We start from the raw sequence: 12850 nt of genomic DNA, 5'->3' as shown, positions 1-12850 counted from the left end.
ACATTTTAATGATGTTAATTCTTCCTATCCATGAACACTGTATACACTTCTACTTGTTTGATCTTCAATTTCTTTCTTCAGTGTCTTACAATTTCTGAGTATAGTTCTTTTACATTGCTTGGAGGAGTGAACACACAATACAGTGTACAGAGATATGCTGTAATATTGGGTACCCAAAACATGTATAATTGTTAACTAGTGTCACCCTGATAAATTCAATTAAAAATATAAATAAATAAATAAATAAATAAATAAATAAATAAAAAAAATAAAGGGCTAAGAGGTTAAGAGGTAGGAAACATTTCCACCTGTCAAAAAGGCAAACTTCTAGTAACTTCGCTCCCATTTAATGAGAATCTGGAAAGGCACAGTCCCATAGCCCCATAAGCAAGCAGTCCTTAAAGGCACGCCCACCATTATTTTATGCTGGGAAAAGTGTCACCAGTCTATCATCCAAAAGACCCTAACACTTCTCAATACCTAAACTATGTCACAAGCTACCCATGCTTACAAAAACTGAAAAAGACTTCTGACCACAAAATGTAAAGAGCCAAATGCAAAAACCAAGGCACTGAGCACCAAGACCAAGGTGCTGAGTGCACAGACCAAGATGGCGACAGGGCAGAGTGTGCAAACAGAACCGTGTGCAAAAGGGATGAGTGCTACGGAAGAATAATTACACATGCCTAAAAGAATTTAATCACTCCATGCCACAGCACATAAAGGGATCCACAGAAGATTCCTTTCCAGTCAAAGAGAAGGTTCCAATAGAGCATGAGCTTACCCTTTTTTCATTCCTTGATCAAAAAATAAGTTTCTGCTCTGCTTTACTGAACTCAGTCCTGTTCTATTGGTGTGAATAGCTCTGGGCAGAAGGACCTTGGTTTGGGTTCCTGACCTGGAAGGATCAGTAACAAAAGGTCCCCGAGACCTCCAGCCAGGTGCGTGACCCAGATGGCTGGCTGGCAGGCAGTCCAAAGCCATCCATCTACATGGCCAGTTTGACAGGTCTGCCCTCACCTTTGCCAGATGGCGGGCTGGACGTGTGCTTTGTTTGCAGGGTGTTACACTTACAGTGGCTGCTCCCTACAAGGAGGGGAGTTTAGCCACCCATAGCTGAAATTAACTCTGACCAAAAATACAAACAAGGCAGCCTAGGTTTTGCAAATGCGGTCAAAGGGAACCTTTCTCATCAAGAGGCCTCATTCTGGGTGATTTATTACTTTGATTTGGGTATACTGAATGATCTATAAATAATCGCTCACACCAGCCAGGATGTTAATTATATAATGCAGTGATTTAGAAATAATATGTTATTTAGCATTTCCTTAAACTGTTTCAACCCCCTGTTAACACTCTGCCATAAACAAGAGTGAAATCAGTGACTTTTGAGAGTTAATTTGATGCAGTTCAGCAGTCATTTGGATATTCAGTCTAGTTTAACATTTCCTGTGTCCTATGTGAGCCCAACAATGGGAGGAGTGCCCTTAAGTTCTCTATACCTTACTTGTCCTGCCTGTCCCATCGCCTGCGTTAAGACAGCCATCTCATTCTACTGGAGGGTTCCTCATTAAAGGACAGAACTTTACGACTGGAGAGAGATCTATTTATACTCTAAATATAGCCTCAATATCATTTGCCAAAAATGTTAAATTCGTAATACATTTCCAGAAATGCTACCAGATCAAAACCTCACTGAGCGCTCACCCCATACCTGTTAAAATGTCTACTATCTAAAAGACAAGAGGTAAATAACAAATGCTGGCAAGGATGTGGAGAAAAGGGAACACTTGTACACTAATGATAGGAATGTAAATTGGTACAGCCACTATGGAAAACAGTATGGACACTCCTTAAGAAATTAAAAATAGCACTGCCATATGATCCCACAATGCCTCGTGTGGGTCTATATCCCAAAGAAACAAAACCATTAACTAAAGAAATATCTCCATTCCTGTGTTCAAGGCAGCATTATTCACAATAGCCAGGGTATGAAAACAACCGGTGTCCATCAATGAAGAAATGGATCAATAAAATGTATATATACACAATGGAATATTATTCAGCCTTAAGAGGAGAAAATCCTGTCTTTTGTGACAACATGAATGAAACTGGAGGATGTTATGCTAATTGAAATAAGCCAGATGGAGAAAGATACATACTGCATGGTAGCTCTTATATGTGGAATCTTAAAAAAGAAAAAAATGTTGAACTCATAGAAACAGAATAGAAAAGTAGTTGCCATGGAATGGGGGTGGGGGCAATAGGGAGAGGTTGGCAAAAGGGATACAAAAGCTCACTTCCCAGAGAGATGCCTGAGGCCTGAGCATCTAATGCATAATTGGTGCCTATAGATGGTAACACTGTGGTGCATAATTGAGGTTTGCTAAAACAGCAGAACTTAAATGTATTCACCAAAACACAACACAGCAAAATGAGACTAAGTGGGTCAACATGTGAGGGGATGGCTGCGTTCCTCAGCTTGATGGGGGGATCTTTCCACAACGCAGTATACACAGATCAAATCATTAGGCTATATACTTTAAATTTTTGTCAATTATACATCAATGGGGCTGAAAAAAAAAGGCTACTAGATTTTCTTAAATTATTCCAGAGGTTTAAAAACAATTGTTTTATCATATCAATTATAATTTCTTTCCACAATTGCATAAATTACTTCATGGGATATTTGAATTATAGTACAAAATTTATCCAAGAAATTTTGGGTGGAGAGGGGGAAAAAACCAAATGGATAAATTAGGGTTAAAATACACATTTGGCTTTTTATTTGTACCTGGATCTGGTAATAAACCTTATTGTATAACATTTAATTTAACCAAAGAAACCATAGATTTCTAAATAAGTATCACAAGCTATCTATAGAATCTTGGTGGTGTGAGTTGGGGATAGTTTCTAAAGGTTTTAGAACTCTATTTTTCTCCCAGTTTTAATCTGTAAGAAAAACAAATGGCCATTTTCACCAAAGGATATCAACCTTTTTTAGAACTAAGAAGTTGATTGCTGTATATATCTTCAATAGCAATGCAAGAGTAATTAATTATAGTAATGCGAGTTCAACGCAAAGAATCATAGATTTGTTTTTTAATGAGAACTCCTGTAAGTTTCCACTGGAAGTTCTACTAAAATAAATGACAAATTTGTTATAATTCTTTACCATTATAAACCACCTTGAATGTCACGGGGCCAGCTCAGCCCCATGTAAATTACAGCTTGGTCAGAGAGGGGAGTGAGAATATTAACATTTCAAGCCTTACATGTTACATATTTGTCCCTTAACTCAAACTGAAACATGATTTTTTTTTTAAGTTTCACAAAAGTGTTAACCAAAAAACTCAGTCTCTCTCAATATACTCAAATGTACATGTGAGTTTCAAAACAAACGGATTTTTCAACCATCAAGCATTTAACCATTCAAAATCAAAGATTTTCAGTAGCGTTTCTCAAAGCTGAATTCATTAAGCAATTATGCATCAATATCACTGATAAAAGTAGATGGAATTTCTGCACTAATACTACACATTTATTATTCTGATTTTTATTAATTCTAATTTTTATAGAGTATAATTTCTTTCATCCTTGGGCTAAGCTTCCGTACAGAATAAACCATAGAGTAGATCCACAGACGCTAAAATGTGTCGAAATGGACACCATGGCTCCAATTTTAGCTTTTGTGTTTAAATTTTAACATTAAAAATAAAAAATAGGCCCTGGCCGGTTGGCTCGGCGGAAGAGCGTCGGCCTGGCGTGCGGGGGACCGGGGTTCGATTCTGGGCCGGGGCACATAGGAGAAGCACCCATTTGCTTCTCCACCTTCCCCCCCCCCTTCCTCTCTGTCTCTCTCTTCCCCTCCCGCAGCCAAGGCTCCATTGGAGCAAAGATGGCCCAGGCGCTGGGAATGGCTCCTTGGCCTCTGCCCCAGGCACTGGAGTGGCTCTGGTCGCGGCAGGGCAACGCCCCAGAGGAGCAGAGCATCGCCCCCTGGTGGGCAGAGCGTAGCCCCTGGTGGGCGTGCCAGGTGGATCCTGGTCGGGCGCATGCGGGAGTCTATCTGACTGTCTCTCCCCATTTCCAGCTTCAAAAAAAAAAAATAAATAAAAAACAAAATAAAAAATAAAAAGCTTGCCTGACCAGGCAGTGGCGTAGTGGATAGTGCATCAGGCTGGGATGCTGTGGACCCAGGTTCAAAACCTAAGGTTGCTGGCTTGAGCTCGGGCTCATTCAGTCTGAGTGAGGGCTCACCAGCTTGAGCGTGAGATCATAGACATGACCATATGGTTGCTGGTTTGAACCCAAAGGTCGTTAGCTTGAAGCCCAAGGTCGCTGGCTTGAGCCCAAGGTCACTGGCTTCAGCAAGAGGTCACTGGCTCAGCTGGAGCCCCCTGGTCAAGGCACATATGAGAAAGCAATCAATGAACAACTTAGGTGCCACAACGAACAATTGATGCTTCTCATCTCTCCCCGTTCCTGTCTGTCTGTCCCTGTCTATCCCTCTCCACCCCTCTTTCTCTCTCTTGCTAAAAAAGAAATAAACTCATGCCCCATAATAGTATATATAACTAGGTGATTTTTAGCTAACTATAACTGTGAAGTACAACTGGAATATATTTCACAAGGGGCAAATGTTTTAAGTTTCACATAAAAATGCTACCTCTATCATAGCATTTGGAGATCAAGAAATCTGATGTGTTTGGCAGGGAAGTGAACTAAATGCCTTTAGTCAGTTTAGCGTTTGTAATAAACTGACATCAACCTAAAGACTTCCTGAAGAGCTTAACCTACGAGGGTAGAGAACCATTACCCTCAATTGTTCACCGAGTGCCATGAATCGGAAGCTCAGTAAAAGCTGGGGGCGTGTCTGCAGTCCAGGCCCCAGAAGACACAGAAGGCCGCCTGCAAGAACCGGAATTCCAAGAAAGAATCATTTGGAAAGGTTGTTGCCATTTCTTATCGAGTTTCAACAGGCGAGTTCACCAGCAGAAATGATGAATACTGATCCTGCTGGATGGCAAATTAGCCAGGTAAGTAAATGGTACAATGTCATCAACCAGAGAAAAGTCAGGGCGACTCTGTAGGCGGCTTTCTAAGGTCCATGACTCGCAGCCAACTGGCAGACCGCCCACTGGGCAAATATTAGAAATATGAAAGGGGAAAAGAAGCACAGGCTTCCTGGGCCTTGAAGCCAGGGAGAGATCTAAATGGCACTTAATTTTATAAAATTCCCAAGTACTGAGCTTCTCAAAGCGAGGCCTGTGGAGTAGGCCACGTCTAAGATCTGCTGTTCCCAGTCTACAGTAGGTAAGTGTACTGATCTATTACTAGTCTACAGCAGTACTGACTGACACTAAGCATTTCCAAGGAGCGATTTGACAGTCATTTTTTTATCTGTTGAATCTATTAATAAAAAAATGTTGTGTTTTATATATCTCTATTCTTTTTTACTTCACTTTTCTAGTCTAGTAACTGATCCTTATTCTATTTTATAAGAAGTATTGATCCAGAATGAATTGGGAATTTAAAAAAAAAAAAAGAGGCCCTTTATCATGGCTAGTTGAGAAGCATTTCACTAAAGCACCCAAAATAAACTTTTCTGTGGATAGATAGTATGCATATTAGGATTGCAAGGGCACTGATTTTCCTGTGATCGGCTCTTCAATTATTTGAATATTACGATTTTTCAGAAGCAGGTAATTGTGCCCATGTGGGCACTACACTGAGGTGCTCTGATTAACATCTGAATTAATTTAGAGATTTGAAATGTGGGCTAATAATCAAAACTGTTCCAAGGAACTGAGGTATTAATTAACACGATTTCCTTGGAAAAGGAAAGCTCTGTGATAAAATGAGTTTGGGATACACGCCCCACCCCTCGGGCCTGCCTGCAAAGTCCTAATACACTTCAGCATATTAGGGATTCCAAGAAGGCCTGTAATTAAGAAAAGTGTTTAAGTACACAGATGTGATTGTCTTTATCTAAACACATATTTTGTTCAGAAAACACAGTTTTAGAAGTATGGGTATAGCCCAAAGACTCCAGATCAGCCATCAGAAATATCCCAAGGATTACTTACCAGGTGTCTGTTGTCTTCATTTGTACATGGACCATGCTACCCAGCCCCCACACCCTTGAGTTCCAGAATCAATGAGATAATGACCTCATACAGCTCCTTGAGGGCACGGAACTGGCTCCCATCCGACAGCCCAACACACACTAAGTGCTCCGCAGTTACTACATTGTTCTCTAGGGAATGTTCCAGGTTGTCTCATCACCCCGCAAACCCGGAAGGCTTGTTTTGGGGGCCAGTCCCTTAGGATGCCACGTCTTCAGAGGCCTCTCATCGCTGGTCCCCTGGGATGGTGTGGCAGGCACTTGGAAATGTAGATAAGCCCCAGAGGGAGCCAGGAGGAAGCCCTGCACTTGGGAAAAAACCCCAACCTTTGCCTCAACCTCTAAGCAGAGGGTGCAGGCCACAGCACGGCAAGATTCAGTTCCAGTTCCCAGGCTCACATCAGGCACCCACCCTAACCCACCTACTCCTCCCTCTCCCCCATAGGACCCACGTGGTACTCAGTGGGGACCCACTGAGCTGGATTAATCCTGCATCATCTCAGCGAGAGAACAAGCTCAACATAAGAAACACCACAATCCCCAAATAGAAAGCACCACAACAAAGAAATCATGTCAGCCCAGCTCCTATTCAACCTCTACTTCCCCAATTCGTCAATCAACAGTAATATATTTTTCCTCAAAGAACTGTTATTTTTTATTTCTACGGCTCCTCTGTTTTCTTCGAAGTTAGCACCCAGAATTTGAGCGACATCTACAGGGTCCCGTGGTCAGTGAAATGTAGGACAAGGAATTGGGTTTTGAATACATTCTCCCAACCACTAAACCACAGGGTCTTTGTTAAGGTCAAAATTATCATGAAACATTATTTATAGAGTACACAATGAGCTCAGGTCTGCAGCTGTTACAAACTCGAACCACAACTTGAAATAACAAAAAGGTAAAAAGATAAAGGGCCATTGGTTTTACTCACTGTTCACGTAAACATTAAATGTCACAGAAGAATCGACATCAGAATTGGACACTAGAAAAGTGTATGTGCCTCCTTCAGTCCCTTTTAATCTGGTGAGGTGAAGTTCACTTACGTATCTACAAAGAAAGGACAGTAAATCAGTCACCTGTGGACTGCCTACCTTGAGTACATGCCTTTCTCAGTTTCTATCTGGAAATACACGTCTGTTTAGGCAGGGAAAATACGGCTCACCTAATTCAGTATTAACAAGATCCACATTAACAAATGCACACAAATATTTAATTTGGGACACAGGCCTATTGTGTGAGAATAGAGGAGAAAAGGCCGTCCAGAACGGCTACGTCGCAGAGACTGCATCCTCTCTGGCCTCCGGAGCCGTCCTCACGGCCACATTCTCACCAGCATCCTGCACGGGCCTGCCCTTCTTTGCTCCAACAGCACTGACCTGGAAAAACCCCGGCCTGGCAGGCTGTCTCCACGCAGACACTCAGGGCCCTCGCGGCAAGGTCAGCGCTGTTGCCCTCGCCTTCCTTCTTACAACACCGCAGTCTCTTGGTGTCCCTCCTACTCCACTACTTCTTCGGAGGGTCCTTTACAGTATTTTCTATTCAAGCTTCCGTTTTAGTGCAGGGCTGCCACATATGGCTGTGCAGACTGAATACGTCTGACTGTTGGGGGAGTTACTGACATGGGCTCAAGTGTGGAAGGGGCACACTGGACCCGCATGAGCTACACAACCGCCTGGACATACACAGTGGTGTGTTCAGATTCTACTCATGCTGCACATGCTCCCTGGGCAATCCACTCTCGCACTGAACTACTTGCTGTTTGCTCATTTTCGAACCCTTGCCTCCAGTTGAGGCTTCTGTGGCCCATGCCTCCTTTACAGAGCTGTTTTTCTGCCTGCCCCCCCTGCCTGGGTGCAGCTAAGACCCACACCTACAACCTTCTCCGAGGACTGGCCCTTGGGTACTTAGAAGTACCATCTTTCAGGTCAGCCAATGAGTGACTGACTATGGGGAGGGACAAACGCCCAGCTCCAGAGCACGCTGGGGTCAGACTGTCTCACCTCCACCTCGCCCACATCCTCTCCTTCCCCCTCCCCACCCTGCTGCCCCACTCCCTGGCAGCTCTCTCTCTTCCTTAATGAAGCCCTTCCCTGAGAACCCTGCCTCAGGCTCTGCTCCTGGGGAAGCAGATCTAGGATACTTCCTACCTGGACATCGCTGGCTGCCATGGTCAACCTCAAATTCAACAAGCCCCAAGTCCTTACCTGCCCTCTTCTCCTTGAATGGGATCGCCTCTCACCATCTGACCTGGCTGGTGAAGCCAAAGTCCTAGGGGGCACCTTCAGCTCCTCCCTCTCCTACCCTCTCAATCACCATGTTAAGGAGGTGGCCTGGAAGCCTCCCAAACCCATCCTCTTCCCTCCAACCGTAGGCCTTGGTCCAGGGCAGCCTCACCTCTCACCCACCTGCCCTCACCTCTCACCCACCTGCCCTCACCTCTCACCCACCTTCTGACGACAGCCAATAGCTCCTGACTTATCTCTTACTGACCCTTTGATCTGGGTCCAATCACTTAACTCAGTTTCCTCTTCTACAGAAACGAGGGAAATAAGAGTGCCTACTTGTAGGGTGTGTGAGGACTAAACTTACTGAGTTAATATATGAAAGGTGTTACACTACTGCTTCTATATTTGTTAAAAATATTTTGAGGCTCAAATGAGAGGTCTGATGTAAAAGAGTTCAGGTTCACTGCCTGGCCCAAAGCTACTCAATGATTCTTAGTTTCTTAGAGTTAAAAAAAAAAAATGATTAAAGGCACCAACTTTCCTCTTTCTCTGAAGCGAGTTATCTAATGTGCCCTCAGTACATGAAAGTCACTGCTTTGAAGTATCCTCAGAACTCGAGAAAAGAACTATCCTCTATTTTACAAATGGCAAAACTGAGGCACAGATTTTTTTCTGTGCACCCTAAGCACACAGCATATGAAATATTGGGATGAAGACTGCAGGAAGCAGCCCCCAACTTCCTTTGCCGGGGGTCCTCTCATCCTATCACGGTCACAGAAATAGGGTCTGGTAAGCGCGGTGGGAGAAGGAGGGGGCGTGTAATCCCCAGAGTCAGTCCCTTTGCTCACCTGATATTACTTTCATTCTCAGACTTGGGATAATTTTCCCACTTGTCAGTGAAGGTTTTGTTCATATAGATCCACTGCTGCTGTTCAGGTTTCGGGTACGCCTCGTATTCAACAACCAGATCGACGTTTTCGCCATCGTTTACAAATACCGTAGTATTCGCCACCGGGATGATATTAATGAATCCTTTATCTAATCGTTAACAGGATAAAACAGAAAGAAACCATTATCCACACCGACCCAACAAAAAAATACAACTTCATCTTTGGATTACGAAGATAACTGGCTGACTTTCAGTATGAACTGGTGATAACAAGTAAAAGGATTTAAACTAGCCATTTGACATTTATTTTGCTCTTGCAAAATCACTGTCATAAAGTGATTCTTGAAACACTTGAAATGTTTATTCATCCATCACCATCTCTTCAGCAACTTTCTGACTTAAGGTCTGACTGCCTTTTCTCCTTCCCACAGCCTTGGGACTCAGGGGCTGTTTCTCAGGAGAGGAAATGCAGGAAGAGGTAAAATGGGGTACATCTGAAGGGAAGAGGCAGAACCCCAACTCAAAACCAGGCCAGGCCACCCCAAAGCCCTGTTCTCTCTGCTATTCCACGCTGTACCCGAATCCTACTCTACTCCGAGCCCCTAGAGAAATCACTCTCCCTTCTATCTCTTCCTGTTCTTGCCCCGTCCCAACCCACTCCTGAAACAATATGAAACCAGATTCAGGTTTCTTAGCCACAAGTCTTTCCAGTTATACAGTTATATTCTTGGAAATTGATGAATGGATTTTAAAAAATCTGATTACATACAACAATATGCTCAAAACATCCTTACTAATTGCTTTCTGGAGCTGAAGCTGATATATCAACATACTCCCTAATCAACTTAGCAAATTAGCACTTACTGAGTTTAATATTTTAAAAGCATAGCCTTCTATTCAAATTAATAAATGGTTCCCAATCACGTTTAGGGACAGAGTAGCACTCTTTCTCTGTGCTGACTCCGTAATTGCAACTAAAGTGTCTTTTTCATGTTCAGTCCGGCAAGATCCTTTCAATTATTACAACATGGGCAGAAATACCAAAATTATATGAGATTATTGTGGGACAAATCCCAGACCTCTAACATTGCTACATAAATTATTGAAGAAATATGTGGGGAAAGGACAGAAATGAAAACAAATATGGCATCATTTTATTATTGCCTGTGATTAAGAATTTCTCCACCCGACAAGTACTTCATCTAAATCAAGCACTAAGAGTAGGGTTGCATTAAAAAAATAAGAAAACAGATTAAAATCAAACAATACACAAAAGACAAAAAAAAATGTATAAATGAAGTAATTTTAAAATCATTATTATTTTCCATAAATCAAAAACATCAAATGTTTCATTACACTCTGTTCTCTTTAAGTAGATGCTTGGGAAATACATATTTAGTGAGATTTCTAGAGTAGGGAAGAGAAGCTAAACCAATGTGTATACCAGACATGGTGGGGTTAGGGGCACAGGTCACCATGTTCCAATTGATGCTCTGCAGAACCAGTGACCCATGTCCCTGTGACCCACCTTCCTGAAAGTTCATGCTATAGCCTCTAAGGATGGGCGGGCTGGGGTAGGAAGGAGAAGCCCAGTTCACACACACACCCCCCCACCACCACTACAAATGAGCTCAAGCCATGAGTGGTAAAACAATAAACCAAAAGGCTGAGGAACCCCACCAAAAGATTCAGAAAACTACTTTAGGCTCTAAGCCTTTGCAATCATCAATTGAGAAATTCTAAATCCATTTCCAAACTTAAGTCATTTAGCAAGGACTCGAATTTTTGAAAAAGTTCAACTTATGCTTCATTTGTTTGGTGGTAGGGAGGGGAGGGTGAGTAACACAGAGAATAAAAGGTTCTCTATTCAACAGGTAGAATTTGCTTTTGTGCTCTAGCTGGAAGAGGCTACAAATGATCATTTTCATTCATTCATTTATCCATTCATTCATTCATCGATGCTAATAAAAATGTCTAAGAATCTGTTCAACGTTTCATTTGCATAAAAAGGAAACGAGTCATTTCTACTTTCACTGCTGTCATTTATACATTCCCATAGAGATATTTACCTACTACTTCCAAGGTTGTGGTGACATTTGCTGATCCAAAAGTATTATTGGCATAACACATGAACACTCCAGAATCATTCACTCTCGCTGAGCTGATAGTCAGCCTTTCCTGACGTACAAAGTTGAAGTCACCCTGATGCCAGCTATTACTCTTTACCTGCGCTCTAGTATGCTGGTTTCAGAAGGAGAAAAAAAAAATCAAAGATTACCATAAAATTTATATTCAGGATCTTTCCTAGATAAATTAAAAATAGCAATAATTAGCTTCTCCATATTAGCATTCATTATACACTACTTAGGTAAGAATAATAAAGCATCATGACAAGACTGTCATTGCAACTCTTTATATCACAGAATTATATTGAAAGATAGTCATTATTAATGATTGGGGAAAACATGAAAATTCATTTCTTAATAAGCAGAGCATACATAATTCCAAATTCTCTGCAGTGCTAAATATTTTTAACAGTGCCAAATTTTAAGTTACTAGATAAGAAATATTGCGGAACACTGATGTTTTACAATGAGTCAGAATACTTACATTGATTATTTCCTGTTATATATTTCTGTCTATTCTACAGTCCAGTGATCGAAAGAAACATTGCTAATAATAATCACGATCCATTTTATTAACATGTATATTATTTTCATGAATAAAAAGAGAGTCTCAATGTCTAACAACTAACTTGGAAATTCACCCTATAGTTTTTTCCAAGCAGAATTTTGGCAACTCTTAAAGGGAATTCCAAGGTATATAACACACATAAAACCAAGCCCCAAATTATTTACGTATGAGCTGCAGAGAAAAGGTTGTGAATTTACCCTTGTAATATCACCATCCTACTGTACTATTTGTCTGAAGACAAGACATAGAGAGATTTCTTATATGGAAAAATCAAAAGAAAAGAGTATAATAAAAACCATAGCCGTTCTCTAAAATGATTAAAAGGAATAGCACGTAACTTTCCGTCTTTTTCAAATTTTCTGAAATATGACACATTTCTATTACAATGGAAAAAAAAAACTAAAAAAAGAAAGTAAACAAGAGCTGATACTGACATGGAACGAGATCAAGGGTGATTTGCTGGCCAGGCGGTGGTGAACCTATTAGCATTAGACTCTTCTGACAGTCCCGTAAATCAGAGCAACCCTCTGGAAAGCAACTTGGCAGCATGTTCATACCCCTGATCCCCCCAGCAAATTTATCTCAAGGAAATAACTCAACAAAAAAACAAAAGCTCTAAGATGTTTACTATAGTGAAAACTCAGATGAACTAAATGTATATACCAGATAACAAAAATTATGAATAGGTGAAAACAGGAAAAGGTTTATATTACTTAAAAAAACATAAATTGAGTGTAACTTAAAACTGCAACCATGTGATAATACAGATGATGCACAGGGACAGAAAGAAAAGGACTAGGAAAACAATGCAGGCGATATCGCATCTGTAAGGACTAGCCACATGAGACTCCTGTGCAATGCAAACAACAAAGAGTTCAAACTGAGTGGTATCTAAAACCTAGAGTATGTTCCAAA

At 41.4% G+C, this 12850-nt stretch overlaps 1 protein-coding gene across 4 annotated transcripts in view; it reads right to left on the bottom strand.

The window, feature by feature from the left end:
* Positions 1-12850, bottom strand: part of KIT (KIT proto-oncogene, receptor tyrosine kinase) — an 82061-nt gene that overhangs the window by 26397 nt on the left and 42814 nt on the right. For all 4 annotated transcript variants that reach the window (XM_066386156.1, XM_066386157.1, XM_066386159.1 and 1 more), the window contains exons 5-7: positions 11311-11482; positions 9201-9390; positions 7059-7174 (exon numbers count right to left, since the gene is read on the bottom strand). In XM_066386156.1, coding sequence (XP_066242253.1) covers positions 7059-7174; positions 9201-9390; positions 11311-11482 — 478 coding nt within the window. The remainder of the gene's footprint in view (positions 1-7058; positions 7175-9200; positions 9391-11310; positions 11483-12850) is intronic.

This window comes from Saccopteryx leptura, chromosome 5 (assembly GCF_036850995.1).
Source record: "Saccopteryx leptura isolate mSacLep1 chromosome 5, mSacLep1_pri_phased_curated, whole genome shotgun sequence".
NCBI lineage: Eukaryota > Metazoa > Chordata > Mammalia > Chiroptera > Emballonuridae > Saccopteryx > Saccopteryx leptura.
Note: the sequence above shows the minus strand (reverse complement) of the source record. Positions and strands in the feature narration are given on the sequence as shown.